Source organism: Osmerus mordax, chromosome 12, assembly GCF_038355195.1.
Source record: "Osmerus mordax isolate fOsmMor3 chromosome 12, fOsmMor3.pri, whole genome shotgun sequence".
In the NCBI taxonomy this organism is placed as follows: Eukaryota; Metazoa; Chordata; class Actinopteri; order Osmeriformes; family Osmeridae; genus Osmerus; species Osmerus mordax.
This window is the reverse complement of record NC_090061.1, coordinates 2,323,491-2,337,610: the sequence shown is the minus strand read 5'-3', so window position 1 is coordinate 2,337,610 and position 14,120 is coordinate 2,323,491. Positions and strand designations below refer to the sequence as shown.

At 42.4% G+C, this 14,120-nt stretch overlaps 1 protein-coding gene across 1 annotated transcript in view; it reads left to right on the top strand.

Moving 5' to 3' along the window:
• fstl5 (follistatin-like 5) overlaps window positions 1-14,120 on the top strand; it is a 90,579-nt gene that overhangs the window by 6,316 nt on the left and 70,143 nt on the right. The window contains exons 2-3 of the mRNA XM_067247623.1: window positions 5,855-5,996; window positions 13,557-13,587. Coding sequence (XP_067103724.1) covers window positions 5,855-5,996; window positions 13,557-13,587 — 173 coding nt within the window. The remainder of the gene's footprint in view (window positions 1-5,854; window positions 5,997-13,556; window positions 13,588-14,120) is intronic.

Genomic DNA, 14,120 nt, shown 5'->3' with positions numbered 1-14,120 from the left:
TGCTTTGTGTCGGAAAGGTCGACTGGGGCCGTCACCATGGAGGGGACGGGGAGGGTGCAGGGGTTTTTCCACAAGGGGGGAAATTCAATGAAATCTGATGAGAGTTTAAAGGGAATGTCTTTTCACTGCTGTTCAGATGCCAACGCTTCCCTCTGATTGGGTTAGAGAGGTGTCCACAAAAAGTCCTCTTCACTACCGCTTCAATTCAGTGAAATTCAGTTTTTTCAAGTGTTTGTCTTTTCTCGTGTGGAATTTTCGGGAGAAAAAATAAAAATAAATTAGAGAACATTCAGACGTGATTGGGTTTCATCTTCAGGGCTACGCAATCATGAACCAAGCATTACCTGCTCTTCTGGTCTGTTTAGGAAAACAATAAGAACATGGAGGATCCACTTTCTGTCCGTTTGTATGAAATACAATAAACAGAAACAGACAGGCAGACACACAGACAAAGCAGACAGACAGACAGACAGACCAACACACACACGCATATATTCCCAGAGGCACAGCCTGACAGGATTTTGACATTTCTCCTTCAATGACAAATTTATCTCCAGTGCAAAGGATTTAGAAAGGGGAGGCACAATGAGACAAGCGTGAGTTCAGAGCTCAATGTAATCACATTTTATGTGTTTGGATAGATATCTGTATGAAACAGATAACAGCCTCATAAAAGGGGTCCGGGATGATAAATAACACCCTCCTAACATGTGGACTACAAATTTACACGAAAGGCATATCTCCTTATTCATCTGTTATCTCCCAGCGTGGGCTTGCTGTGCTGTTATCCTTCTGGCATTTGGAACAGTGTTCCTTGAATAATGAGTCAGGGATATTTATCGTCCATCCCTAGGCCTGGATTAGGCCTGGATAAGGCTCCCCGTTTCCACACTCATCCTATTAAAGAACACAACCATGTGACCAGGGGGCTTAGGTCACATGACACGTCCTGGAGATGCTGGAGGACAATCCTAATTGCCCTCCGGGAAGAGAGGGAGGAGTCAGGTTGTGATTGGTGACTCAGAGCTTTTTCATTTGCCTGTCGGTCGTTAAAGGATTGTTGATGAGAACTGTTTGCGTTTTTATGTTTGCAGTACTTGAAGCCATTTGAAAATAACTGATATTTTTGCAGCAGGGGTTGTTTTATGGCTGTTACCCACTGCAGTAGTGTGTCATTACACAGTTGACACTTTTTACCGTTTACCTTGTTTTCCTTTCTTCTCTCTTTTCAAACACAATATGTTCTCTGCAAAAAGGTTTTCACAAGTTCATGAAGCTGACTCATTAGACTAGATGTTGTGTCCCTCCGTTGATCCTGATGACTGACAAACTACAGGCTGTGCTCTGGATCAAAACCGTGTTACCTGTCAGCTCATACAGCTGGCAACACAGTTGGCAAGATTACAAACCGTCACCACACATTCAAATGACAAAGTCTCTCATAATCGTCCTAATAAAACATCTGTTGGTGTTCCAATTTACTAGACTTTTCATCTCCCTGATGTGTGCATAATCCCCCCTGAGATTGCAAACATGTCAGTTTTAAACCATCTTCCCTTCATAGATGTCATATCTATGCACATGGGTATGTCAAGTCATGGCAGGGTCATATTGTTCAGAGATTTGTCCACAAAGTATTTGACTCAAATACTACCTACATGCTGTTGCAGTTCCTGGGCTTCATGAGAGTTCTGAATGCAGTGCCCAAGACTGGTACAGTATTGTACATTGGCTCATGATATTGGAGGTAGGAGAGATTGGCCGAATAAATCCTCTGGATCTTTTGTGGTGTGGAATTACTATTTCAGACAAGGAGAGGCCCATGTTTGGAGACATTCATTTAGACAGTCTTTGCTCTCCTCTCTGTACTAGGATAAATGTTCGACTGGTTAACAAAACAGTGCACACGTAGACTTTACATTTACATTTAGTCATTTAGCAGACGCTCTTATCCAGAGCGACTTACAGTAAGTACAGGGACATTCTCCCCGAGGCAAGTAGGGTGAAGTGCCTTGCCCAAGGACACAACGTCATTTTTCACAGCCGGGAATTTAACCAGCAACCTTCGGATTACTAGCCCAATTCCCTAACTGCTCAGCCACCTGACTCCCATAGACTTTCCCTGAGAGACTTTCCCTGAGAGTGTTTCTGCTCAGCGCTCAAGTAGTACCTTGTTTCTGCCTCTGCCTTGAAACGAAAGAGCCCCTTCATTCGTTTCATAACACAGTTGGGTATAACAGAGGGAGAGAAAGGCTGTGATGACTTGACGATATGACTTCACCCGACAAATAGACAGCAGTTGTTCCACAGAGTTTATTCAGGAGGGACATCTCAGGGACAACCAGACGTACTCCAACTCCACTGATCTCTCACGGAGAAATACAACTGAGCTTTCTTAAACATATCGTCTCACGGGGGGTGGGGAGCATATGGTAGAATAGAGTGTGCGGGTAGAAGTACAGAGCACTGTGCTGAATTCTGGAACTTTAAATCAACTTTAAACAAATCACACAGCTTCAGTCAAGAGTTTAACGTCATATATTTGTCATTATCTTTTTCTCTCCCCTAAACTGTGTTTGAAATCGAGACACATTTCTTTCCCCCCCGACATCTGTCCCGCTACGCTTCGTCTCTTCGCGCCTCCATCCCGCAAAAGGGAACGTGCGCTTCAAGAAAAATAAGGGGGAGGGGGTCACTGGAACGAAGGACTCATCTTAGCCTCAACCAATCAGATTAGAAGGATCTTAGCCTCAACCAATCAGATTAGAAGGTAAAGTTCAGGTTAAGTTTGTCACCTGACACGAGTGACCTTATAGGTGGATCTTATCGCCGCCTGCTGTCACCGATCCTGCTTTGGTGGTGCGTGCAATAACAGTCGCCTCTGTCTGTCAGTAGTCATTCGTTGTGATGCAGACCCAGTACTGCAGACCCAGTACTGCAGACTGCAGAACAGGGCTGCGCTGCGCCTTAGATGGAAGGCAGTCGAGCCCTGATGCGCTGTGTACATAGTGAGCGATGGGTCGTCTTCATTTGAAAGTCAATGCCGAAGCTTAGACATGCTCGCTAGGATTTATAGCCACCAGCCAAAGTTATGATGACTCTCCCTTGGGGGGGGGGGGAAATAGAAAAATATTTCTGCCTCACTTTCTTCTTGTGCTCTCCAAACAAAGACTCATGCACTCACAAACCCACACAGTGACACACACACACACACACACACACACACATACAGATAACTGGAAGCATCAGTAATTATCCTGTTAAAACTAAGTTGTCAAGGGATGGTTCTGAATCTCATTGGCTGAAAAACAGAGAGCTAATATGATTCCAAAGTACACTTCATAACTTATTTATTGAATTTGCCAAAGCACACTACACTCCTGTTATTTAGTATTGTGGATGGTTTATTTGATGTTAGACGATTGGAAATATATTTAAATTAGTAGTAGATAGATTTCCCAAAAACGAATTATTCATTTACCAGACAGACTTTGTCAACAGACCAAGCCTATATAAAAAGGATAGCCCTCGTAATGTCAGTACAAAACACTGCGTATGCATCTGTGTGACACATTAATCCAACAACATCATACCATTAATAATCCATGTAACAAACAGACAGGGCCAGGTAATGGATGATACTGGAAGATGTGCTGCTGATCAGATAAACAGAGTAGAGTTAGAAGGAGGAAGAGGAGGAAGAGGAGTAATAAGAGGAAAAAGAGAATTGGTAGTAGTAGTAGGTGGAGGGATCGCAGGCTAAGTGCAGCAGGCCATGCCAGCAAGTCACAGAAGCACAAGCACTTAGTTTGTCTGAAATGGATGACACGTTGACCTTTAACCTCCAGGCACAGCTTGGGTGCACAAGGGCCACAATTTCTGTCAGAGATCACCAGGACAACAATGTTACTTCCTGTTCACCTGATCTACCGCTATTCAGAGGCCTGAACCAGCATCTCTGGCTGTCTCCCTCCCCCTCCACCCCCCTCCCCTCCACCTCCACCCCCATCTACTCCACCTCCACCCCCAGCCCAGCAGTTGTACAGACAAGCAGACTTGTACTGACTCACACTTTGACATGTGTTTTGTTTTCCTCTACATTTGGTGTCCTGCCTTTTCTCACACACAGACTATATGGGGCGGAGAGACGCGTTGTGCACTGCAGTGGGCTTCCCGTTCAACGTGGTGTTTAATTGGTGTTGTGGCGAGGTCAACCATGTTTTCATACTGAATTATGAATAATTTAGTGTGAGTTGTATTGGGACTGAAACATGGAGATTTTAATAGATGTATCCTTTTCAGGAATGATGTATAATGATATACATCACACCCCATGGACTTGAATGGGATTTAAATTGTTTTAATTGATAGACAATGTGGCGACACTTTACATGAGGTTGACATCATTACAACTGCTATGCAATTGCATGGTGTTAGCATACAATCAAATCAAATCTAACAGTAATGTGTGTGGAATATCCTATTTTCAAGCAATGTCACAGAAGGCTTCACAGATGCCCGCAGATCAGCATCTATATAACCAACCTAAACCCTCTTTGCCATTCTAGATTATAATAAGTGGAAAAATGCTTGTGTGTATGTCTTTTACTTGATACCACTAACTGTTGAAGCAAATCAGTGACATAATGTTTTGAATTTTAAGGCATTGAATACCTAACATTGAGAAATATAACTTTTTTATGTAAAAAAAAAAATCTGATCCAAACATTCAAGGTTCATAAATCCAAGCTGATGAAATTCGAACAGTAAAATAAAAATCCCCCCCCCAAAAAGCTTCAGAAATTATCATTATATAATAATAATTATAATTAATAGAGCAATATTAAGGCTGCTCAAATTCGAATGGTGAAATTCAGATCCCCAAAATTAGAGATGAAAATATTAGAGGCGAAAAAAATCAGATTGCAACATCCGGTATACCAAGGTATCGCTTGCCTCAGACCAGACCTCTCTCCTCAGACCACAGGTTGTGATTGTATGACTGATCTGCAGCTACACCTGAATGAGAGGGGCCTGAGGAGAGAGTTCTGCAGATGGACCCTTCTGTGAGCCTTACCTTGGTATCCTGGATGTTGCAATCTTAATTTTATCGGCAAAACATTTTTTGATCTGAATTTCATCATTCGAATTTGAGCAGCCTGGATTTTGTTCTATTTGAAGGTGAGGGGAATTCAAAACCAACAAATTCAGTGGTGTTTAAATTTCAATATAAAGTATTCAATGCCTTTTAAAATTCAAAACATTGTCACTAATTTGCTTCCATAACTAACACACTGTTACTTGTTTACTTGTATCTGCTTAGACCCAACTCCCAAATAGGCTGCTGTACCCTGTGCTGTCAGATACCCCTGTAATATAAAACAATTACTTTAGGAAGTTATGAATGTACATCCAGCTCAAGTAAAATTCACTTCTTGGAGATACACAGTAACATACTAATTTCTGTTAACGTTCAATGATATGATTCAATGATACGGAAAATGTGGGCATTAAACAATGTCTACAAAGAGATGTTTAAAAGTACAACAGTCATCAATCTAATTAAAATGGTACCACAGTAATTATCGTCTCGCGGTTACTCTTGGTGTCTTTTTTTATCTTGATTTACTCATGACGCCCATTTCCACTTACTGGATTCAAACGAGATCTAATCTCTCGGGAGTGTTAGGCACTTATTATTGATAGCGTTAGTTTAAACCGAAGACAAATCTGTGGTTTCTCATTGTCTCACGCAAATTTCCGAGCGTTTGATTCATTGTCTCGACGGTGCGGTATCGAACCTTCCGGAACGGTCGCGAAGAACGCTCACTGGTTCTCCTTCTGTTTTTGACAGGAACATACCGATGAGGACGCCCAAATGTTGGTCGCTGGCTGTTTTCTTGTTGGGCATTGTATTGCCCATCGCGGAGGCGAAGCCCAGCCAGGACGGATTCGGGCAGCTGCCCTATCGACCGGTGGTGAGGTTCCGACACAAGGTATTGATTTCCTTCCTGTTCCATTAGCCTTTCATAACAAGAGTAGCCTGCAGTTTTGCCAATTATGAAGCTAATTACATTGGAGGCCCGCTGCAGCGTGTCAAGCAACTTTTTTTTGAGTTTTTTTGGGGGGGGTTTCTCAGAATAAATACTCAATGATTTATTGCTGGCTTTGTTTGCCAAGGTCGGTGATTATCCAAGACTATCAAAAGGCGGGAGGATTGTGGACAGAGGATACGGGAGATGGAGTGAAGGTTAAAAGGGGGCTTTCAGCAAAACATCCAACATTGAGTGTAATTGATTTTTTGAATTGATAAAGGAGAAAGCATAGCAAACTCAGTCAGAATCTACAGGAGCCATTAGCCATCAACAACAACATTCACTCCCAGCTCCCTACCTCTTTCTTTCCTCTCCACAGTATCTCTTTTTCAATCTGTTTCTCTCTATCTCCTGAGCTTTCTTATAAAGATGTCTAAGAATGAGAGTGGTGAGTGTGTTGAATGCCTCATTACGTGATAGATCAATTATTGCTGGCTGGAATGGGTTATGTTGGCAGTGGGAACTGAAGCTGGACTGGGTTTCTAGTCTGCAGGCTTGTGTGTGTGTTTTTCCACTGTGTACTCACGTCCTGTTACACTCCCAGAGTGATAAGCACAGGAAAATAAGCTTTGTAAGAACCAAGATAAAGAAGAAAAAAACCCTTGTCCATTAATTTACATATCCCATTGGTAGGTTGTGGTGGTCTGGCATCTCTAAATAGGGACTTTATGCTTTGCTCAAAGATTTGTTTCAATTGGCTTATTAGTCTTACTGGCATGCAAAATTCAAACTCAGAGACAATGGTAATTTGAAGCCCGAGGATCAGTGTTGATTGTAGAGAGAGAGGGGAAGAGAGAAAGATGGAGAGGGGGAGAGATGGAGTGAGGAAGATGAAGAGAGGGAGAGAGAGACAGGGAGGGAGGGAGAGACAGAGAGAGAGAGAGAGAGGGAGGGAGAGACAGAGAGAGGGAGACAGAGAGAGAGAGAGAGAGAGAGATGGACAGATGGCGATGAGCAGAATAGGAGATGGGTCTCACAGAGCCAGAGGCTGGAGTCTTCCTAAAGCTGACAAAGACACAAAGGTCACTTTGACAGAAGAGCTGCTTTTAAAAGAGGGTCGTTTGTGGGGGAAAATATGGATCACTGGTGTGATGCGTGACTTTGGGGGAACAGTGCCAGAATGCTGAGAGAACATTGATATAATTACTGTACGTTGTCTGCACTGCCTGCTGATGAACACAAGCAGGCATTAGACTGCACTGTTCACTATCAGCTGCATTGATAATTCATTGCCAAATCACGACTAAAGACCGGAGTTTTAGCAACATGCACATCAGAAACTAAACTAATGAGCCTGCAGTCTCTACTGTACTCTCCCCCTTGCAGTTTGGACACATTAAAGCTACAGAATTAGCTGCAAAGTCATACATCTCTAACTGTGGTTCCTGAAATGAGTGCAGGGACCCTTTCAAGTGTTTCCCCGTGTGTCATAATTTAAACCCTGAGACTTTTAACTGCCTGGGCCAAATAATGAGTTAATCAATCAGGTTTGTTCCAGCTTTACTGAGCAGCATATGCTGTGATCCCATATCACTGACACCCTGGCTCTTTGAAATTAGGCTGTCTCCCACCAAACTATTGTGAAGCATAGCAAGCAGAGAAACAAGCACAACATCTTGCCAACGAGTCTTTGAATGTATTATAATAATAATGGACCCAATGACAATAACACTATGTGCAGGAATTTTTAATAACAAGACTTTAATTGGTGACCCACATTGCAGGACAACCAGATTCCACCTCGAAGGCAAACTTCTTTGTCACTTATCGCGCAGGCTAGGCCAGTGTAGATATCGTATCAAAGTTTGCCCCCTGAGTGCACATCATTAATATTCAAAACACGTGGAGTCTGGAGAAAATGAGTGCAGGCCAGGTCTTACTGCTGCGACTGATTGCAAACCATTCTCTAAATTCCCCTACTCATTAAAAAGGTTTTTTGGTGCACAGCACGATAAGGAAGCTATAATCTAAACTACAGTAAGTTTAATAGCACGGCCCCCCCCCCAAAAAAAGGTTACGACTTGTTACTGTGGCCCAGCTTGTTAATATCCAGTGTGAGTTATGGTCACAGTGGACGACTAGCATCTGAGCTGGATATTAATCATAATCTGTTGTGATGAATGAAGCCATCACAGCCGTGCTGTCCTTCCCTCTCTGTGCTTTCGCACCCTCAGCCCCAACACTGCGCTTTGACGGTCATTATGCAGTTTTGAACATGCACGCGATTGATTGCATCCTCGATGCATATTGATTACATGTTCTTTCCTACGGGTGTCAGGATTTTAATTACACAACTCCCCACTTCATCCGTTTTTTTTTCTTTTATGCTGTTGGGATTGGTGGTTCGGAGCGAGGGCGAACGGTCTAGGGTGACCTTTACGCACCCAGCTGCTTCAGAAGTGGACATAATAATAATAATAAGACTTTATTTATATAGCACATTTCATACAAGTATTGCAGCTCAAGGTGCTTTACATAGAATCAATAAAAACAATAATACAAGTGATAAAAGAAATAATTAAAATAGCAAACAATAATATAACTAATAAAAGTAGTAAAACCCTTCTGAGATAAAATTAGTTAAATGCTTTGGTAAAAAGGTAGGTTTTAAGCTGTCTTTTAAAAATGTCTAGCGTGTTTGCTTCCCTAATATTTATTGGTAATTTGTTCCATAGTTTTGGGGCGTAATTGACAAAGGCTGCATCACCAATCTTCTTGTGACTGCTTCTGGTGACCTCTAATAGGCCTGCATTTGATGATCGCAGTGTTCTAGCTGGTGTTGCTGATGATGTGACACCGTTCAGACAACACAGATCGATTGTCCTCGTTTGCGTTCGTACAAACAAAAATGTGACTTTTGCAACTTGTCTCAGCTCCAGAGAGCCAATCCAACCAAACACAACATTGGTAATACTAAAAGGCCATTTCCAGTCCAGTCATACATTAGCTTCTGAAAAGACGAACTGGAAAGGCTAAATGCCGCTCAGAAAATAGACAGGAAGTGTTTGAAGGGCATATAGCTCTCTTTTCAGTCATCTGAGTGTTGGGAGCACCAGCCTACAGCCCTACAGCACATTTCTGGTGGCTGGGATGTGGTTACTTTGTGAGGTGGCTAGTAAATACAGGGGGTTCCTTTACTCTGACGAATAAAACACTGTTAGAGCTACTCACTTCTGATCCTTGATCTCCTGATGTACTCAATGTGCACAACCTCTCTCTCATATGCAGGGCCCTCAAGTTTTATCAAGTTTTGTCGGGAGATTACCATACCTGTCAACTGGAGGGGGGGGACTGGTAGGTTGCATTTAACTCGAGACAGCTCTCACCTCGGCAGACAACCTTTCTCTGTATGCCTGCGCTTCGTCCATTAATTGTATATAGCAAGATACTGTAAGTTATCCCTTACTTCTCAGTGTGAGAAATTTAAAGTGTTGTGTGAGAGGGTGTGAGCAGATGGAATGCTACTGACAATGTAGTTGTTTGGATCAGCCTGTTTCAAAGGGGGTTTAATTATGAAAGAAATGCAGTTTAAGTAAATGCTTGAAAATATCAATAGAAGGGGAAGATTAAGGCATAGTATAGTTTAGGACCATTTTTTTACACAGGATGGCCCTTTTTTCTTAGTTTTGATGCAACTGTTTTAACTACCATTTGTGAGGCTCCAACATCATAATCAGCCTGCCTTTAGCACCCAGGAAAATAAGAGAAACCCATTTCATTCTACACTTTCACGCTTTGTATTTTGAAGTGTAAATAAGCAGCAACATATGTAAGTTGTATGCTTTTTAATCTATGAAATCTTCAATAGTAGGTTAAGTAAAGTATAAAATATACCTCAGCTGCAGCAAGCACACCTCACAATTTCCCCAGAAATTGTGCCCTCTCTAGTTTGTACTTTTATTTTAAAGAGAGATATTTTGGGGCATTTTTCATGCTTTATTTAACAGTTGTTATGCAGCAAAGGGCCAAGGCCGGATTTGAACCCAGGACTCTGCAGTACGGCTTCCGCCTACACAGTATGTGTATTTACCCGGTAAGCTACTAGGGCACTGTGTGTACTATAAGTAGCTTTTTATAAAAGCTTCTGCTAAATGAATACAATTTTGGCGTAAAACGTAATGCTAATGTCCAGGAAAGCAGGTAGCTTTAGGTGTTCTGAGGCTTAGAGAGAGGACTGATGTGGAATACATAGCTTGCAACATGTCAGTTTTGGCTTTGAATCCCCAAAGGAGAATAGTTTATATAATATTGTACATTGCATGTAAGGGACTTATAAAGCTTGATTTATGGCACTGTATTAAGAACTGTCAAAAATACACACAAAAATATACAGTTCTGCTTTGGTAAGGCTCGCCTCGTGAAATGATAGATGAGCTTTCTGCCATGGTGAAATTGATGTGTAAGGTGCATTAAAGTAATACAATAGCATAGAAATGTCATTGCAGCATTAGCATTCCATACAATTTGTCTTGTGGGACTAGAAAGTTAGACTTGATTCATCAGTCAGATCTTCCGGTTGAAAAATGTGGCCTATTGTAAAAAATAGCCTCATTTGTGACTCCCTCTCTAAGCCAAGTTGGGCTTTTTGTTACACAATATATGAGACAAGTATTTAGAAGATTCTTATTCAGTGAACCCATAAAGAGATATCAAAGTTTGTGTATTGAATAGATTTTGCTGTTGTTGAATAAATATGAATGCGATATGACTAAGACTTCAGGAAGCCACTGCAATGACCTTGCTTTATTTGTATAAAATATATACATTTACATTTTTATAACAGTACAAGTGTACACGGAGAAAAGGGCTGAGTGCACAGTCTGCTTCATGAAGTGAACATTCACATAAGTTGTGACCTTATTAAATTTACCAGCAGGAGACCCCTTCAATCATGGAGTACAGAATAAATCTTCTTAAGAGCACATGGCTCCAAATTCCTGTCATCTGCCTTACCTGGGATCCATACGAATTCTTTTCCAAACCAGCCAACAAGAGAAGGGCTAAGAGAACTGCAAAAATATACAGCTATATTTAGGTCTGAATTCAACCACTGCGCAAGTGTCTGAGTTAGTTGTTGCTGTGGTGTTTAGTAGATGTCATGTCAGGAGATAATTAAGATTAGCTTGAGTACTTGAGAACTGAGAGAACAGCCATTACCCAGTAGTCTGCACACACGGCAAATCTAGATTAAAAGAGGATAAGCTAAGAGAGGCAGAGAAAGAGGGGCAGGGAGGGGGTGAGAGAGGGTGACTGAGCTGAGGGGGAAATGGAGAGATAGATGGAGAGAGATAGAGAGAGAGAGAGAGAGAGAGAGAGAGAGAGAGAGAGAGAGAAAGAAAGAATATCAGGTTGAAGGGCAAGCTATGGTGAAACTGTCCCTGGGAATTTAGGATGGCTAGTGTGGGAGGGAGGGATGGAGGGAGGTAGGATTTGAGATAAAGCTGGAGAGCGATGCAGGCGGGCAGTTAGCCAGCTGTAGCTGTAGCCGGGGCAGATGGGGCACCGGTTCTGCAGCTGGGTGTCCAGTCCCCAGGGAGTGGGTCTGCCAGGGACCTCAGGGAAATCACTCACTGGAAAATCTGGCCTTCAAACCTTCAGAGTAGCTCTCCAGCTCATTTATCCTGTTAATAACACTACCTGCTCTGGAAGTTGGGATATTTTAAGACGCGCTTGGCATCAAACTCACTCACGATTTGTTTATGAGGATTAAATAAGGCAAAACAGCATTTGTCAGCGCTAGCGTGGAATTATATCGTATTAGTTTAGCATATTTTATATGGAGATGAATGGTATATAAACTGACTAGCTGGACTAAGAGTTGAAAGCTTCAAAACTAGACACTTATCTGAGCCACCTCTTTTAATATGTCCTCCTGTCTAGATATAAAAAACGTTTTTTGTGTAAAAAGTGGTGATCCAAATCCGCTCTCATAATGCTATTCATCATACCAAGGAATGGGCAAACTTAACATTTTATATTTTTGTAGTAAATACAGTTAAAACGTTTTTGTAGTAAGTGAAAATGATATGTTGACATTTCCTCCCAAGTTTCTACATTTGACAGGTGCGATTCTATTTTGTCACACTCGATACACTGTATCGTCAATATGCTCTCAACCAGACATCTGCAAATCTTTTCAATCTCAATGTACAGTATGCTGAAAATGTAGTACAATACTATTTACAAGTCACTGTGTCTGTCTGTCTATGTTGTCATGGAACTGACAACAGCTAGAAAAAAATTCCTCCAACAAGCGTCCTTACCAAGCCCTGTACATAAATACCAGTTTTCTTCAAAAATTTGCTTTCTGGATTCCGGTTTCAGTGTTGGGCTGTGGATTCTATAGATTTGCATGGGCCTCCTGAGAACCGGAGAAGTGAACAAGCTGATTTCTCCATGCAGATCCAGGCCTTAGATAACGAATAGACTGCTCTTTTCTTTGCACTGTCAGCAGAGACTCCTGTTACTGACCCCAGACCAGCTGGTATAGCTTCCTGTCTGTCCTGTACCACCTGGAGAAAGACGGAGGATGGGAGGGAGGGAGGGAGGGAGGGAGGGAGGGAGGGAGGGAGGGAGGGAGGGAGGGAGGGAGGGAGAGAGAGAGGATGGGAGGGAGGATGGGAGGATGGGAGGGAGGGAGGGGGGGGGGAGGATGGGGGGGAGGATGGGAGGGGGGGAGGATGGGAGGGAGGATGGGAGGATGGGAGGGAGGGAGGGAGGGGGGGGAGGATGGGAGGGGGGGAGGGGGGGAGGGGGGGGAGGATGGGAGGGAGGGAGGATGGGAGGGAGGGGGGGAGGGAGGATGGGAGGGAGGGGGGGAGGGAGATGGAGAGAAGCTACTGAAGCATTGATGGTGGTATAATCAAATATTTATGCCATTTCCTTCCCACTAAGAGATTGTGGAGAACAATCTGTGACAGCATAGCACTTTTGATAATTGAGCCTTTATTCCATACACATTATTGTTCACAATATGCCGACCACTCAGTGGTAAATAATTTGACAATGCTACCTGTGTATATTTATATATACACATATACCGTATATTTATTGATAAATTCATACAGGAAGCATTGTCAAATTATATAGACATGAAACTGTAATGTCATGGAACACCCTTAATTGCAATGTATCTTGCTCTCGTGTGTGTATCTTATACACAGTTAGTTATGCCTGATGTTAGCTGTCAGATGCCCTGCAGTATTGATATTCAACCGCTGTTACCTATTAGCCTTAATAAGGATTTCTCAGTATTCAACATCTTACTAAAAGTAGAGGTGGATTGTATGTTTAGTGTGTTCTCTATTTTTACTTTTAGTTTTGCTTTGTTGGGGGACTGTTTACCCGGAAGTAAAACGCTTTCGTGTAGTTACCTTTGTTGGCACTCATACCGATTCATAAATGAATATATTGTATGACTTTTAGATATCTCATCCATTGTTTTTGTGTTTGTTTCAGCAGGATGGGAATCCAGGGACCCTGCATATAAAGGGTAAAGTTCAGATTTTCTTATTCCTCTTTTCCACACTACTGCTTTTTCTTGTGCAGTTCATTTGAAAATAATATTAAACTTAGTTTGAGTTTTCCTCCCCCATGAATAAAAGTTGCACTGCATAATTAACTACCGCATACCGGTTCAATAAATCCAATCCCCCAAATTCATTTATAACCCCCCCCCCCCCCCCCGTCAAATGAATGTGGACTGTATCTAAAAATACTGAGAGGATTTTGGGGTTCAGGGTGAGTATGAAGTGGTCCCCTCCCAAAGTTGGAAAACCTTGTTTTGTTTCGCTGTTCACTTTGGCTGCAGGACATCAATAAGAAGAAGGCAGATGAGCATCTTGGGTGTATCGACCTCAAGCTGTGGACAGGGGATGAGGAAGAGAGAAAGCACTTTCCTTTGCAGGCTGACGCCTGTATGTGTGTATCTGTGGCTCGGTGAAAGAGACAGAAAATATCTTCCCACCAGACCTCAGATGTGCTGTTGAGGTCTAAATAGTAGTAGACCGCCAGTAGTGCACTTTC